The sequence below is a fragment of the Oncorhynchus tshawytscha genome, linkage group LG22 (assembly GCF_018296145.1).
Source record: "Oncorhynchus tshawytscha isolate Ot180627B linkage group LG22, Otsh_v2.0, whole genome shotgun sequence".
In the NCBI taxonomy this organism is placed as follows: Eukaryota; Metazoa; Chordata; class Actinopteri; order Salmoniformes; family Salmonidae; genus Oncorhynchus; species Oncorhynchus tshawytscha.
In genome coordinates, this window is record NC_056450.1 from 25,215,053 (window position 1) to 25,227,861 (window position 12,809).

At 40.2% G+C, this 12,809-nt stretch overlaps 1 protein-coding gene across 5 annotated transcripts; it reads right to left on the minus strand.

The window, feature by feature from the left end:
* Positions 1–29: 29 nt before the first annotated feature.
* LOC112222168 (opioid growth factor receptor) lies at positions 30–12,517 on the minus strand. 5 transcript variants are annotated; one of them, XM_024384828.2, is made up of 6 exons: positions 12,234–12,517; positions 5,135–5,203; positions 4,848–4,926; positions 3,494–3,560; positions 3,117–3,265; positions 30–2,919 (listed from the first exon to the last, which is right to left on the minus strand). In XM_024384828.2, the coding sequence occupies exons 4-6, from the start codon at positions 3,524–3,526 to the stop codon at positions 2,619–2,621; spliced, it is 483 nt and encodes a 160-aa protein (XP_024240596.1). In that variant the 5' UTR covers positions 3,527–3,560; positions 4,848–4,926; positions 5,135–5,203; positions 12,234–12,517; the 3' UTR covers positions 30–2,618. The 5 variants fall into 5 exon arrangements, with proteins under 5 accessions (XP_024240596.1, XP_024240593.1, XP_024240594.1 ...); XM_024384825.2 differs by lacking the exon at positions 12,234–12,517 and adding an exon at positions 10,495–10,568; XM_024384826.1 differs by lacking the exon at positions 12,234–12,517 and adding an exon at positions 10,418–10,506.
* Positions 12,518–12,809: the final 292 nt, after the last annotated feature.

The following is a 12,809-nucleotide window of genomic DNA, read 5'->3' on the forward strand; positions in this document are numbered from 1 at the left end:
AATTATTTATTTTTTTAAACAAATTCAAATAAGTTGCACAATCTTTATTTTGTTATTTAACAGGAAAGGGGTAGTTGAGGTTGCATGGACAAAGGAATCTGAAATTCCATCCCTCACCCCACCCAATTGGAGTATATTTCATTAACAACCCTTTCTATACACAATTTCAATACATGTACAATTAATAGGTTAATTCCTTTGCCTAATATTTTAAAATGGAATTCATGACAAAATCTTCACCAGGCTGAAAAACAAAGATGACCCAAACAATCTCAGAGATGGAAGAAATGCCATCCAATTGGTGACAGATTTTCATGCGAATATTAAATCTACATAAAGAAACTTTCAAAAAACACAGACGCATTTTGCATCGAATGCTGCAAAACCCAGCATCATATGATGCAAAATGGGTCATGCTGACATGCAAAACATTTTGGGACTATATTTGTGTGCAATGTCATCACGCACTGATTTTAATGCACAACAATTCAGTTTGGAGGAAACACCAAACTGAAGTCAAGTGTCGATCATCACGCCACCAGAATAAGACCCTCAATATCTATTGGAAATTAGCATCAAGCTCATCAACGTGCACTTTCACCAGCCTGTGAAGTTCATCATAAATAATTTCACAAACATGGTTTCCTGAGTCATTGTGGGAGGACCACACAGCATATTATCGCGCGACTCCTAGTTTACTTCGATATGATGGTTTCCGCTGCCATATCGCGCATAATTAATTTTAGACACAAAAAAGATCCCACCATGTCGAACAAACTTGCACCGGAAGTTCCTGTTTCCATCAAAGCGGTCTTGCTTTTTCTTTTTACTAGCATGCAAACAGGATGGAAACGTGGTTATGTCCCAAACATAACCTCGGAGATGGAAGAAGTGTGGTGTACCATCTCCCACAGGGTTTTCCTGAGTAAAAAGGCATCGGGCAAATCATATAATACATTAGAAAATTAAACAATCAATAAATACAAATATGCTCCAGAACATAAGGAAAGTACACCCACATCCTATTGATGACATATCATCCAACAAAGCAAAAGTTGTTTTACCAAATAGCTACGTCTCATTATTCCAATACTGCCAAGAAGACAATACAATCAACCAGTCAAATGTTATTTTCTTTTTTTGGCAGTCATCTATAGATAATACCTCTCATACTCAAAATAATAATTGTGCAACATTCTTGAAATAAACAAATTACATTACAATCCTGTTCCCATTTCACAGTCTGGGCTTTCAGTAAAAAAATAAAACAATGTCGTCTGACACATGATACAAAGTATATTTCCAAAATGTATTTTTCCCACCTGTGCAAAATTGTAAAGTTGTAACAAGCAAGCAACATTTCACTGTATGATATGGAATTAATCATTTCAATTTCAATGTTAGACTTTCCTTATCAATCTCCTCAGTACAAAGCTCCTAACTAATTGCAATATCAACTATGGAGAACTGATTTTGCAGGCATAATCCCCTCCCCAACACAAATTCAGACACGTGAACAAATAAATTCAGTAATCCATACCAACAAAAATAACATACCCACTCGAAATTGAACACAGAGGACAGTAGATGTGAATATAATACGGCATGAAAAATGTACTGTTAAAATCAGTGGAAACCACCCAGACCTAACATCCTAGGAATCTCTGTAGAAGTCAGAACGTATGCCATTCTGAGAGGATTGGAAAAGTGTAAGCAATATGCAGAGAATTTAATTTGGCGTACAGTAATAGACAGCAATATGAAGTTAACATGGGTATAAAGCCATACGTTATCTGATGGAGTCAATTTTGGGATTGGCCATAAATGTACACAAGTGAACATATGTCCCTTTAGTCCCTTGCATTCTTCCCTCCCTCCCTCCAGGAAGATCCCATGTCTTGGTCTGAACTTGGCTGGTAGGTGGATTCCACATCCATCACCTCCACTTCATTTTTAACTTCTTTTACATTTGTCTGTCCCTTTAAAGCTTTCTCTGTGTTCTCCCCATCCACTGGCACTGCTTTGTTATCAGTCACATCACTAAAGTCAGTCCTTGGGTGTTTTTCACCTCGTTCTGAGGAGTCCGATGGCAAGTGCTTTTTGGGGGAATCCTTTTTGGTCAAATTCTTCTTGGGCGGGATAATGTCACGGACAGGCTCACCTGATTGGAGTGGTGGTGGTTGTTGTTGGGGACAACCGTGCCTTCCTCCAGCCTGTTGCTAGGCACGTCCTTGTGACCTTCCCTTTTCTTCTTGGTCGGTTGCTCCAACTTCTCAGACTCCATTTCAGATGCAGCTGGCTTGACATTGACTGAGTTCTGGACGCTGTCCTCGGCTTGACTGTTCTCTTTGAGTCCTTCCTCCATACTGTGGTCTCCTTTAACAGACTCAGGGCTGCCTGAATGGTCCATGTCAACATTGTCAGTATCATTACAATTCCTGTTTCCCAGCGGTTCAGAGTCCTCTGAGGAGACCGCTAGCCCAGGAGGATCAACAGAAGACCCCTCGGCCTGCTTATCTCAGTCACTACTCACTGCTTCATCAGTGAACTTGGCAGTCTCTGTCACCTCCTCCGTGACATCCTTCTCTTCCTTCTGGGCTCCCCCTGCCTCTCCTCCTCTAGCCTTGGCTCATGGGCAGCCCTCCCTCTCCGTTTCCCTTCTTCAGCTGTTTCTTTCGGGGGCACCACACAAACTTGTCATTGGGCTCGAAGTGCTGGAAGGCGTAGCGCAGCAGCTCTTTGCGCTTCTGCTTGTCGCGCACTGCAAACAGGAAGTAGTCAAACACGCTGCGCTTGATGCTACTCAGGTTCTTTTTGACCAGCGTCTCCTCCAGGAAAAAGCGCACCAGTGGGCTCTGGTAATGCTCAAAGCCTAGCTCCCCCAGGCTCTTCAGGATGCGGAGGTTATTGTGCATGGTCCTGAGGGGGCAAAACAAGAGAAGACAACCAATATTTAGATGGAGGACCCCTATTTACAGTAAACACCACCTACTACTAAGACAAATAAATGTGTTTCTCATTTAGAAATTGGACCAAGAATGGTCATAAGTGGTTCAACATGGCCCCAAGAAACCACACCCTGTAAAATTGGCCAAGACATGACTTCAGCAACTCACCGTTCAAGGTTGGCGAAGCGTTCCTTCCGGTTGTCGGCACGTTTGACCTCGCCTGTGTCTTTATTGACCAGCTGGATGCCATAGAACCACAACATGAGCGCGTAGGACTCTACCAGCCTCTTCTTGGCCTCTTCACTCTCCTGGAAGGCCTGATTACACAGTGGGACAAGAGCACAGAGATCAGATTATAATCATCGCTTTGATGGAGGAGAAGCTCCATTCATATCAGTTTTGTCTGCTTACTGGACCCAAGGGAGTCCTTCGACAAGTCACCCTATACTTACGATTTCATTAAACAACTCATTTTGAGAAAGGAGCATTGATGTGCCCCTAATACACCACAAAGATCAAGCAAAACGTTATGGTGAAGCACTCACCAGGATCTCCTTCTTGGTGAGTTCAGAGGCCATGTAGTTCACTCCAGGCTCCCGCAGTGGAAACAACCTGAGAGCAACAGTAACAATAACTTGAGATGGCTACATATCAAAATTGTATTTGTCACATGTGCCAAATACAACAGGTGTAGGCAGACCTTACCGTTAAATGCTTACTTACAAGCCCTTAACCAACAATGCAGTTAAGAAAATATTGACTAAATAAGAGTAACACAACATATATACACACACACTACCTTTCAAAAGTTTGGGGTCACCTAGAAATGTCCTTTTTTGAAAGGCCAGTTGTATTGCTTTTTAAATCAGAAGAGTTTTCAGCTGTGCTAACAATTGCAAAATAGTTTTCTAAATTGATAAACATGGATTAGCTAACACAACCTGCCATTGGAACACAGGAGTGATGGTTGCTGCTAATGGGCTTCTGTACGCCTATGTACATATTCCATAAAAAAAATCTGCCATTTCCAGCTACAATAGTAATTTACAACATTAACAATGTCTACACTGTATTTCTGATGAAAATCCATCAAATATTGAAAAGGTAGAAAAAGTGTACAATTAGGGGTTGAACAATAATCCTATAAATCTACCCAAATCATGGAACAGGATGACAACGGTCCAGTCATCCTGAACCGTGTGCCAGGCTCCTGGTTAAACCTGCTATGTGTGGTCAGAGTTCTATAATGATTCAAATAGGCTACATGTCCCAAATGATTGCACACTGTTAGCCTAATATGATCCACTAATGCTAGTGACCCTCAGGAACAATTTACAAGGTTGTGACAGAGAAAAGAAACGTAAACAGAATGGAATGATGAAAAAATAAAATGTGGTATTACTGACAGTGGCTCCCAATAGTGGCTAACATTTAACATGATACAAATTGTAAAATAAAAACAGAAAAGCACAAACATATTATCAAAACATTCTAAAAAGGTCATACATCAACCCAGCAGGTTCAGCCCTTCAGAAGCCTATAACTTGAGTCTCTGAATATCATCCACGCAAATTATGAGGGCACACAATTAAATTCAGAATAGCGGCACATTTCATTGTGGAAAAGGGGCCTCAATATATAATATGAGTTTCAGTTTGCTTCCATATGGCTGGTTATACCCTCGTCTCCAAAGAAAATCCAATTTTATTAGTCCCATGAGCTGAATACAACAGATGTAGACATTATAGTGAAATGCTTACTTATGACAATACATTTCAATCGCACTTTGTATGACAAAATCCAAGGGGTATGAATACTTTTGCAAGGCATTGTATATGCTTTTACTCATTACTCACATTTTATAGCCATTGAAAACTGATTAAATAGCAAGTGACCTACCATCAGGGGAGGCGGGGTATTCATTGAGATAATGTTTAATTTAAAATTCTCTTTCTCCTGAGCATTCATCTGTTAGATTCTGCAGAGAGAGAAATAGCACAGTCAGATGTCTAGATGACATCTTTAAGACTATAACAAGATATAAGCAGATGTGTAGGGCCTGGAGTTCTGGTCAGGAAAAACATTAGGTCTTGGTAAGCCCAGGTTATCCTAACTTTTCCTGTCAAGTTCACATGGACAAACTCCAGACCCTATTCCTGTGTAATAACAAGGGCCCTTATACTTACAGGATACCCTCGTCTGTAGTTCTGCATGTCCTTCGCAGCCCTCGTGTTTCTGGAGGACGTGTTTGACCACTGGAAGACATGGTACATCAGAGATACTGGATGTTACATTTGGCAGAAATCTATTGGCATTATTTGTCCCTTTGTGTACCTAAAAAGACTGACCTGGTTGTCAAGTTAATGGAACCCGAAGGGGAGACAATAATCATCCCATAGTTTCCCTGTTTGGCCAGTTGCAGAGAAGGATGACAGTGTAGGGGCAACCTGAACCAGCTCCAAACAGCAGCAGAGTTTGTGCATTCTACACATTCCACTGTCTACCTGTTACATTTCTGCATGGCGCCCTGGTTGGTGGTCACCACTGAGAGACTGGGGGATAATCTCAATTGCATACTCACATCCTTCTCAAAAACCCATTGGATGAGAAAGCCAGAGGACCCTCCCCTCTGATCTTCTCCAATGGGTTTTGAGAAGGAGGCAAGGAGAGAACACGAGGAGTATGCAATTGAGACTCTGGGAGTTCACATATTCACTTCTGATTAGCTAGCTACCTGGGCTAGCAAGCCTTTTAGAGACGTAGTTCAATCTACAGTACAAATCAAGTACACACTACTTCAGGTCACTGGTAGAAAGTTTTTGATATAAACCCATCTTCCCAATAGCTAATGTTAAAGGAGAATTTAACCCCAAATTGTTACCCATCTCCACTGCTGTGGCAGTCAGCTACATAAAATGATACAAAATAATCTCAAATATTTTTAGGTAGGAAAGTACACATTTCTTGACTGAAAACCAATAGTACTTTTGACAAATTGCTGAGTCGGCCTGTAAGCTTTCAATAAAACAATGAATTTGTCCACAGGTCACGAATTTGTGAATCATGCATTCACTGACAATGGAGCAGTGTGAGGCAGGCCTGCAATCAAGCAACATCGCAAGTCACACGACCCGTTTTTGCAGTTGTCTCAAATCTGCTATCCAGGGAGAGGGGGCAAACTCCACTGAACTAGTATCAATATGGAACCACTTGGGAGTTTAGATTTTGGGTCAACTTTTCCTTTAACATTATACAGTGCAGTCTGAAAGTACTCAGACATTACCTTTTCCATATTTTGTTACTTAAAGCATTATTCTAAAACTGATTAAATGGTTCACTATCTACACACAATACCCCATAATGACAAAACAAAAACAAGTTTAGAAATGTTCGTAAGATTTATTAAAATGTTTTAAAAAATACATACCTTATTTACATAAATATTCAGACTATTGAAGGTCCAAGACCTCAGCGGCCTCCATCATTCTTAAATGGAAGACGTTTGGAATCATCAAGACTCTTCCTAGAGCTGGCCGCCCGGGCAAACTGAGCAATCCGGGGAGAAGGGCCTTGGTCAGGGAGGTGACCAAGAACCCGATGGTCACTCTGACAGTGCTCCAGAGTTCCTCTGGAGATGGGAGAACCTTCCAGGAGGACAACCATCTCTGCAGCACGCCACCAATCAGGCCTTTATGGTCGAGTGGCCAGACGGAATCCACTCCTCAGTAAAAGGAACAAGACAGCCCGCTTGGAGTTTGCCAAAATGAACCTAAAGGACGATGATCATGAGAAACTAGATTTTCTGATCTGATGAAACCAAGATTGAACTCTTTGGCTTAATGTTTCCAGAGGAAACCTGACACCATCCCTACAGTGAAGCATGGTGGTGGCAGCATCATGCTGTGGGGATGTTTTTCAGTGGCAGGGAGACTAGTCAGAAGAGGGAAATAGGAATGGAGGAAAGTACAGAAATCCTTGATGAAAACCTGCTCCAATGCTCAGGGTCACAGACTGGGGGCGAAGGTTCACCTTACAACAGGACAACGACCCTAAACACACAGCCAAGACAATGCAGGAGTAGCTTCAGGACAAGTCTCTGAATGTCCTTGAGTGGCCCAGCCAGAACCTGGACTTGAACCCGCGCGAACATCTCTGGAGTAGAGGTCGATCGATTAGTCGGAATGGCCAATTAATTAGGGACAATTTCAAGTTTCATAATCTGTAATCTGCCTTTTTGGACAACGATTAGATTGCAATCCAAGAGGAAACTGCGTAACAGGTGGTAAGCCTGCCACGCGAGTGCAGCGTTAAAAAGGACCTTGTGGCTGCAAGGAGCCAAGGTAAGTTGCTAGCTAGCATTAAACTTACCTTATAAAAAACAATCCATCTTCACATAATCACTAGTTACCCTAGTAATATCAACCATGTGTAGTTAACTAGGTCGTCATTCGTTGCATATAATCAATGCTGTGCCTGTTAATTTATCACAGCCTACTTCAACTTTGCCAAACGGATGATTGAACAAAAGTGCATTCGCGAAACAAGCACATCGTTGCACAAATGTAGCTAACCATGAACATCAATGCCTTAAAATCAACACACAGAAGTATATATTTTTTAAACCTGCATATTTAGTTAAGAAATTAATGTCAGCAGGCAATATTAACTAGGGAAATTGTGTCACTTCTCTTTCATTCAGTGGAAGCAGAGTAAGGGTATATGCATCAGTTTGGGTTGCCTGACTCATTGCGAACTGTGTGACCGTAATTAATTTGCCAAAATTTTACATAATTATGACATAACATTGAAGGTTATGCAATGTAACCGCAATATTTAGACTTGGGGTTGCCACCCGTTCAATAAAATACAGAACGGTTCAGTATTTCACTGAAAGAATAAAAGTTTTGCTTTCCGGATTGACCATATTAATGCCCAGAGACTCGTATTTCTGTGTTCATTATATTATAATTAAGTCTAGGATTTGATATAGCAGTGACTGAGCGGTGGTAGGCAGCAGGCTCATAAGCATTCATTCAAACATTACTGCATTTGCCAGCAGCTCTCAGCAATGCTTGAAGCACAGCGCTGTTTATGACTTCAAGCCTATCAACTCCAGAGATTAGGCTGGCAATACTAAAGTGCCTAAAAGAACATCCAATAGTCAAAGGTATACGAAATACAAATGATATAGAGAGAAATAGTTGACGTGTCATAATTCCTATAATAACTACAACCTAAAACTTCTTAACTGGGAAAATTGAAGACCCATGTTAAAAGGATCCACCAGCTTTCATATGTTCTGAGCAAGGAACTCAAACGGTGGGATTTGGTCAGATCACTATGCAATCTGGTTTCCGAGCTGCTCATTGATGCACCTCAGCCACGCTCAAGGTCCTATACGACATGATAACCGCCATCGATAAGACAATACCATTTTGCTCCTTTGCACCCCAGTAGCTCTACTTGCACATCTATCACTCCAGTGTTTAATTGCTAAATTGTAATTATTTCGACACTACGGCCTATTTATTACCTTACCTCATTTGCACACACTGTATATAGATTTTTTCCTATTGTGTTATTGACTGTACGTTTGTTTATTCCATGTGTAACTCTGTGTTGTTGTTTGTGTCACACTGCTTTGCTTTATCTTGGCCAGGTCGCAGTTGTAAATGAGAACTTGTTCTCAACTGGCCTACCTGGTTAAATAAAAGTTAAATAAAAAATAAATAAAAAAATGTATATATATTTTTTAAATATCAGCATTCGCTTTTTTTGGACCTCCAATAAAATTGGTATGGGCGTTGATAAATCATAATCGGTCAACCTCTACTCTGGAGAGAGCTGAAAATAGCTGTGCAGCAACACTCCCCATCCAACATGACAGAGCTTGAGAGTATCTGCAGAGAAGAATGGGAGAAACTCCAAATACAGGTGTGCCAAGCATATAGCGTCATATCTAAGAAGACTTGAGGCTGTAATTACTGCCAAAGGTGCTTCGACAAAAGTACTGAGCAATGGGTCTGAAAACTTATGTAAATGTGATATTTCAGTTCATTTTCAATACAAATTGCAAAAATGTCTAAAAACGTTCTGCTTTGTCATTATGCAGTATTGTGTGTAGTTTGAGCAACAACAAAAAACAATTGAATCAATTTTAGAATAAGGCTGTAACATGAAAAAAATGTGGATAAAGTCAGGTCTGAATACTTTCCAAACACATTGTAGCTAACTTAGCCATCTAATCAACAGGGCAACAATGGCAAATCTAGCCAGTGAGGATTTATGCTTATGCTTTATAACCTGCTACCATATTACGTAAGATTGAATTGTTTGAACAACAGCTGCTTTTTCTGTGTCTGTGTCTGTGTGTGACAAGAACTGAGCAACATGGTGTGACTTGCATGTTGCAAAACGGTGTACTGTTTGCTACATTTGCCTTGCCTGTCTGTGTGTGTGACAATATTGAGCACATGGTGTGACTTGCTGCATGTTACAAAGTTGTGGTTAATCAGGTATAGGGAGGGGTGGTCATCGCGAGGTTTAACTGAGATGGAAAAATACTTAACACAATAGCAGGAACTGAGCAACTGTTATAACTAGGGTGTGATACCAGAACAATACGAATCTATACATCGACAGAGGGTGGACTCCAAGAAGCGCCAAGAGGCTGGGACTAGCCTGAGCAAGTCTAAACCGGGCTCAGCCTCTACAGTGATAGACATAGGCCAACAGACGGGTTGGAACTATCACAGTATAAGAACAGCTGTTTACTTACATCCTGTCAGTTCTCTGTTCTACCCTGCGTGGTGTTACAGTGAACCCGTATATACGAAAAATTGCATTTGCCATTTATTGCTTGAATTTAATTAAAGATAAATTACGACAGATTGACTTTTATTTTTCCTGATACTGGATTTGAAAGACGCAGCCTCTGACACCAGCTAGCCAATTAGCTATTGCTAGCTATCAACAATTTCTTCCCACCAGACTTTGTCAATACTAGTTAGCTAACATACTTTATGGCAATATTAACGCTAACACGCACATTATTTATCTTTCTAACCATTGTTAGCCAAGGCTGACTAATTATGTACTAACTAATTCAGTTCAAAGGGATGAAAAGCTACTTCCAGTCAGTAATGTTAGCTAGCTAACAGGCTAAAGGCTAGATAGAGTGCTAGCGAGTTGGCATAGTAGCTTTGTAACAAACAAAGATTAGAGCCATTTTAATGAAACAATATTCAAAATCTTTGGAGGTAGCTAGCTAATGTTAGTTGAATTGGCTAGCTAGGTGTCCATTAGCCCTCGATCATGAGTCCGTTCCATTACAAATTAGTGTTATTGGACGAAGGGGGTCTTCTGTACAGTTTTGTTAAGAGCAACGACGCACGGTCTTAATATTAACACACATTACTTGCAGTACAGTTTTGGAAGAAAGAAAGATATATTTTAAAGTTGGTACACACCTTTATAGGTTTTGGTTTCCTACACTGCCATATTACTGCCCTTCACCGAAAACAGTACAACACAAGACTAACGTTACCTGTGCTAATTAGCCATCTGTGTTCTTGTGCTGCCGTTGCTTCCAGAGGCAGTTTGGAACAAAGTAGTGAGTGTTGCAAGTTGATTTTTATGCGCTTCAGCTGTCCCGTTCTGTCAATTTAATACACCTATCAGCAACGGGTGTGGCTGAAATAGCTGAATCAACTAAGTTTAAAGGGTGTCCACATATACTTTTGTATATAGTGTATGCTATATAAATTAATAAGGCTGATGGAACAGATCAGAATATTTAGTTAAAAATTGATAAATTATTATTTCTTCACATTTTAGGTGCAGCAATACACACACACGACAGTAGGGCTGTGTGAACGTTCTAAAATGCTCGCCGCACATGCGAGCGGTTTCATGGACAGAGATGGAAGTATCCATTAGAAACGTAGAACGAGGGGGGATTTAAAGCTGCAACAACCATCATGGGTTGATAATATGACTAGGATAATGTCTTTCAAATCAAAGTTTAAATTGGTCACATACACATGGTTAGCAGATGTTAATGCGAGTGTAGCGAAATGCTTGTGCTTCTAGTTCTGACCATGCAGTAATATCTAACAAGTAATCTAATTTCACAACTACTACCTTATATACACACACGTGCAAAGGAATGAATAAGATTCTTTACATATAAATATATGGATGAGTGATGGCCGTGCAGCTGAGGCAAGATGCAATAGATGGTATAGAGTACAGTATATACATATGAGAAGAGTAATGTAGGGTAACATTTAAAGTGACTAGTGATACATTTATTACATCCAATTTTTTTTATTATTAAAGTAGCTAGAGATTGAGTCAGTATGTTGGCAGCAGCCACTCAATGTTAGTGATGGCTGTTTAACAGTCTGATGGCCTTGAGATTGGCTGCTAGACAATGAAAGAAAGTTTTGAAAAAAACAAAAACGCTTATGAGTAAATCTTTCCCTCCGTGTTTCTATGGTGGGATTTTAGCTATAGGGTACCTTGAAGCAAGGTAAGGCATGCCTCATAATAGGAAGTAAAACATCCAAGTGTCAAATAATTAAGGAATTTTGCTAACTCCATCCCATGTACAATAGAAACACTGTAACCACAGTGCTAAGTGCCTGCACGCTTGAATTAAAAGGAAACTGCACTCAAATGTTCCTGATGTAGTTCAAACATTGCTATGGTATTAGAACATACAATTGTATTTCTGTAAATACAGAAATGGCCTGACTGAAAGACCAATATAAGATAAATGATTTTAGGTCATTCAGAGTGTATGTCACTGTTTTTTTTTTCTTCATAAGTCGCATTTCCATCGCTGTGCGGGCCATTTGGAAATGTTTTGGAAAACATTTATTATGTCCACTTGTCCAGGCACCACTACATCACTGGGGTATAGTAACTATTTGAAAAATGTTTTTGGATGTGATATGAAAGTGAAGGAATTTATATTTATAGAACTGTACTGCAACTGAGAATCGATTCACGTTTAGATTGAGTATTTGGAGCCAAATTGCCCTTTAAACTGATCATGTAACGCTAAAGCCCTTGGACTGAGGGGTAACGTTAAGACTCTTTTAGTCCCAATATTGAGCTTCCATTAGCTAATTTAACATACTGTCAATTTAGCTAATGTTAGCGGCCTGGTGCTAGATTTTGCATACTCGTTTGCCTTGTTAAAGCACCTTTTTTTTTTTATAACTGACGGTAACTAGTTACACAAGATTAAGAAAAAAATAGGAATGCAACGGACTAAACCTGATTTCCAATACGATTTAGTTTTGTCCTGGTTTAAAAGACGCATTTGGTTCTCTCCTGGGTCGTCTCCATCATCACTCTGTGTCCCAGGTTGAATCATACTCGCACACTAAATCGTCGTCCTCCATCATTGAAAAAACAATGTGGGCTTGAGAAAGACTAAAAGCGAAATCTGTTTACATACGACAATTAGACATGAGTTGAGCTTCTAGCTCCAAGTTCGACTATTTACGGCGACCAACCATCCCTCCTTCCGGTCATGCAAATCCATCGTGTTTCGCTAATGTGACCACCAGATGAAATGGCCCGTGCAGTTTGTGCCTATAGGCTCGTTCGACAAAGAGCTCGCCAATTTGTATTCCCAAACCGGAAATGAGTTCTCTCTTGTTTCGTTCATCAATTCCTATCGGGAAATGAATGGGGAAATAATAAGGTTTTGGGATTTTGTAAAATAAAGTCTGAGGTTAACACAGGTTTATGAGATAATAGCAGTCAGTTAACATGACCTTTATGAATTATGAAGCCTTTTATGTGCTTTGCGTAATGGATTTGATGCTTTCGAAAACGGCCAATGCA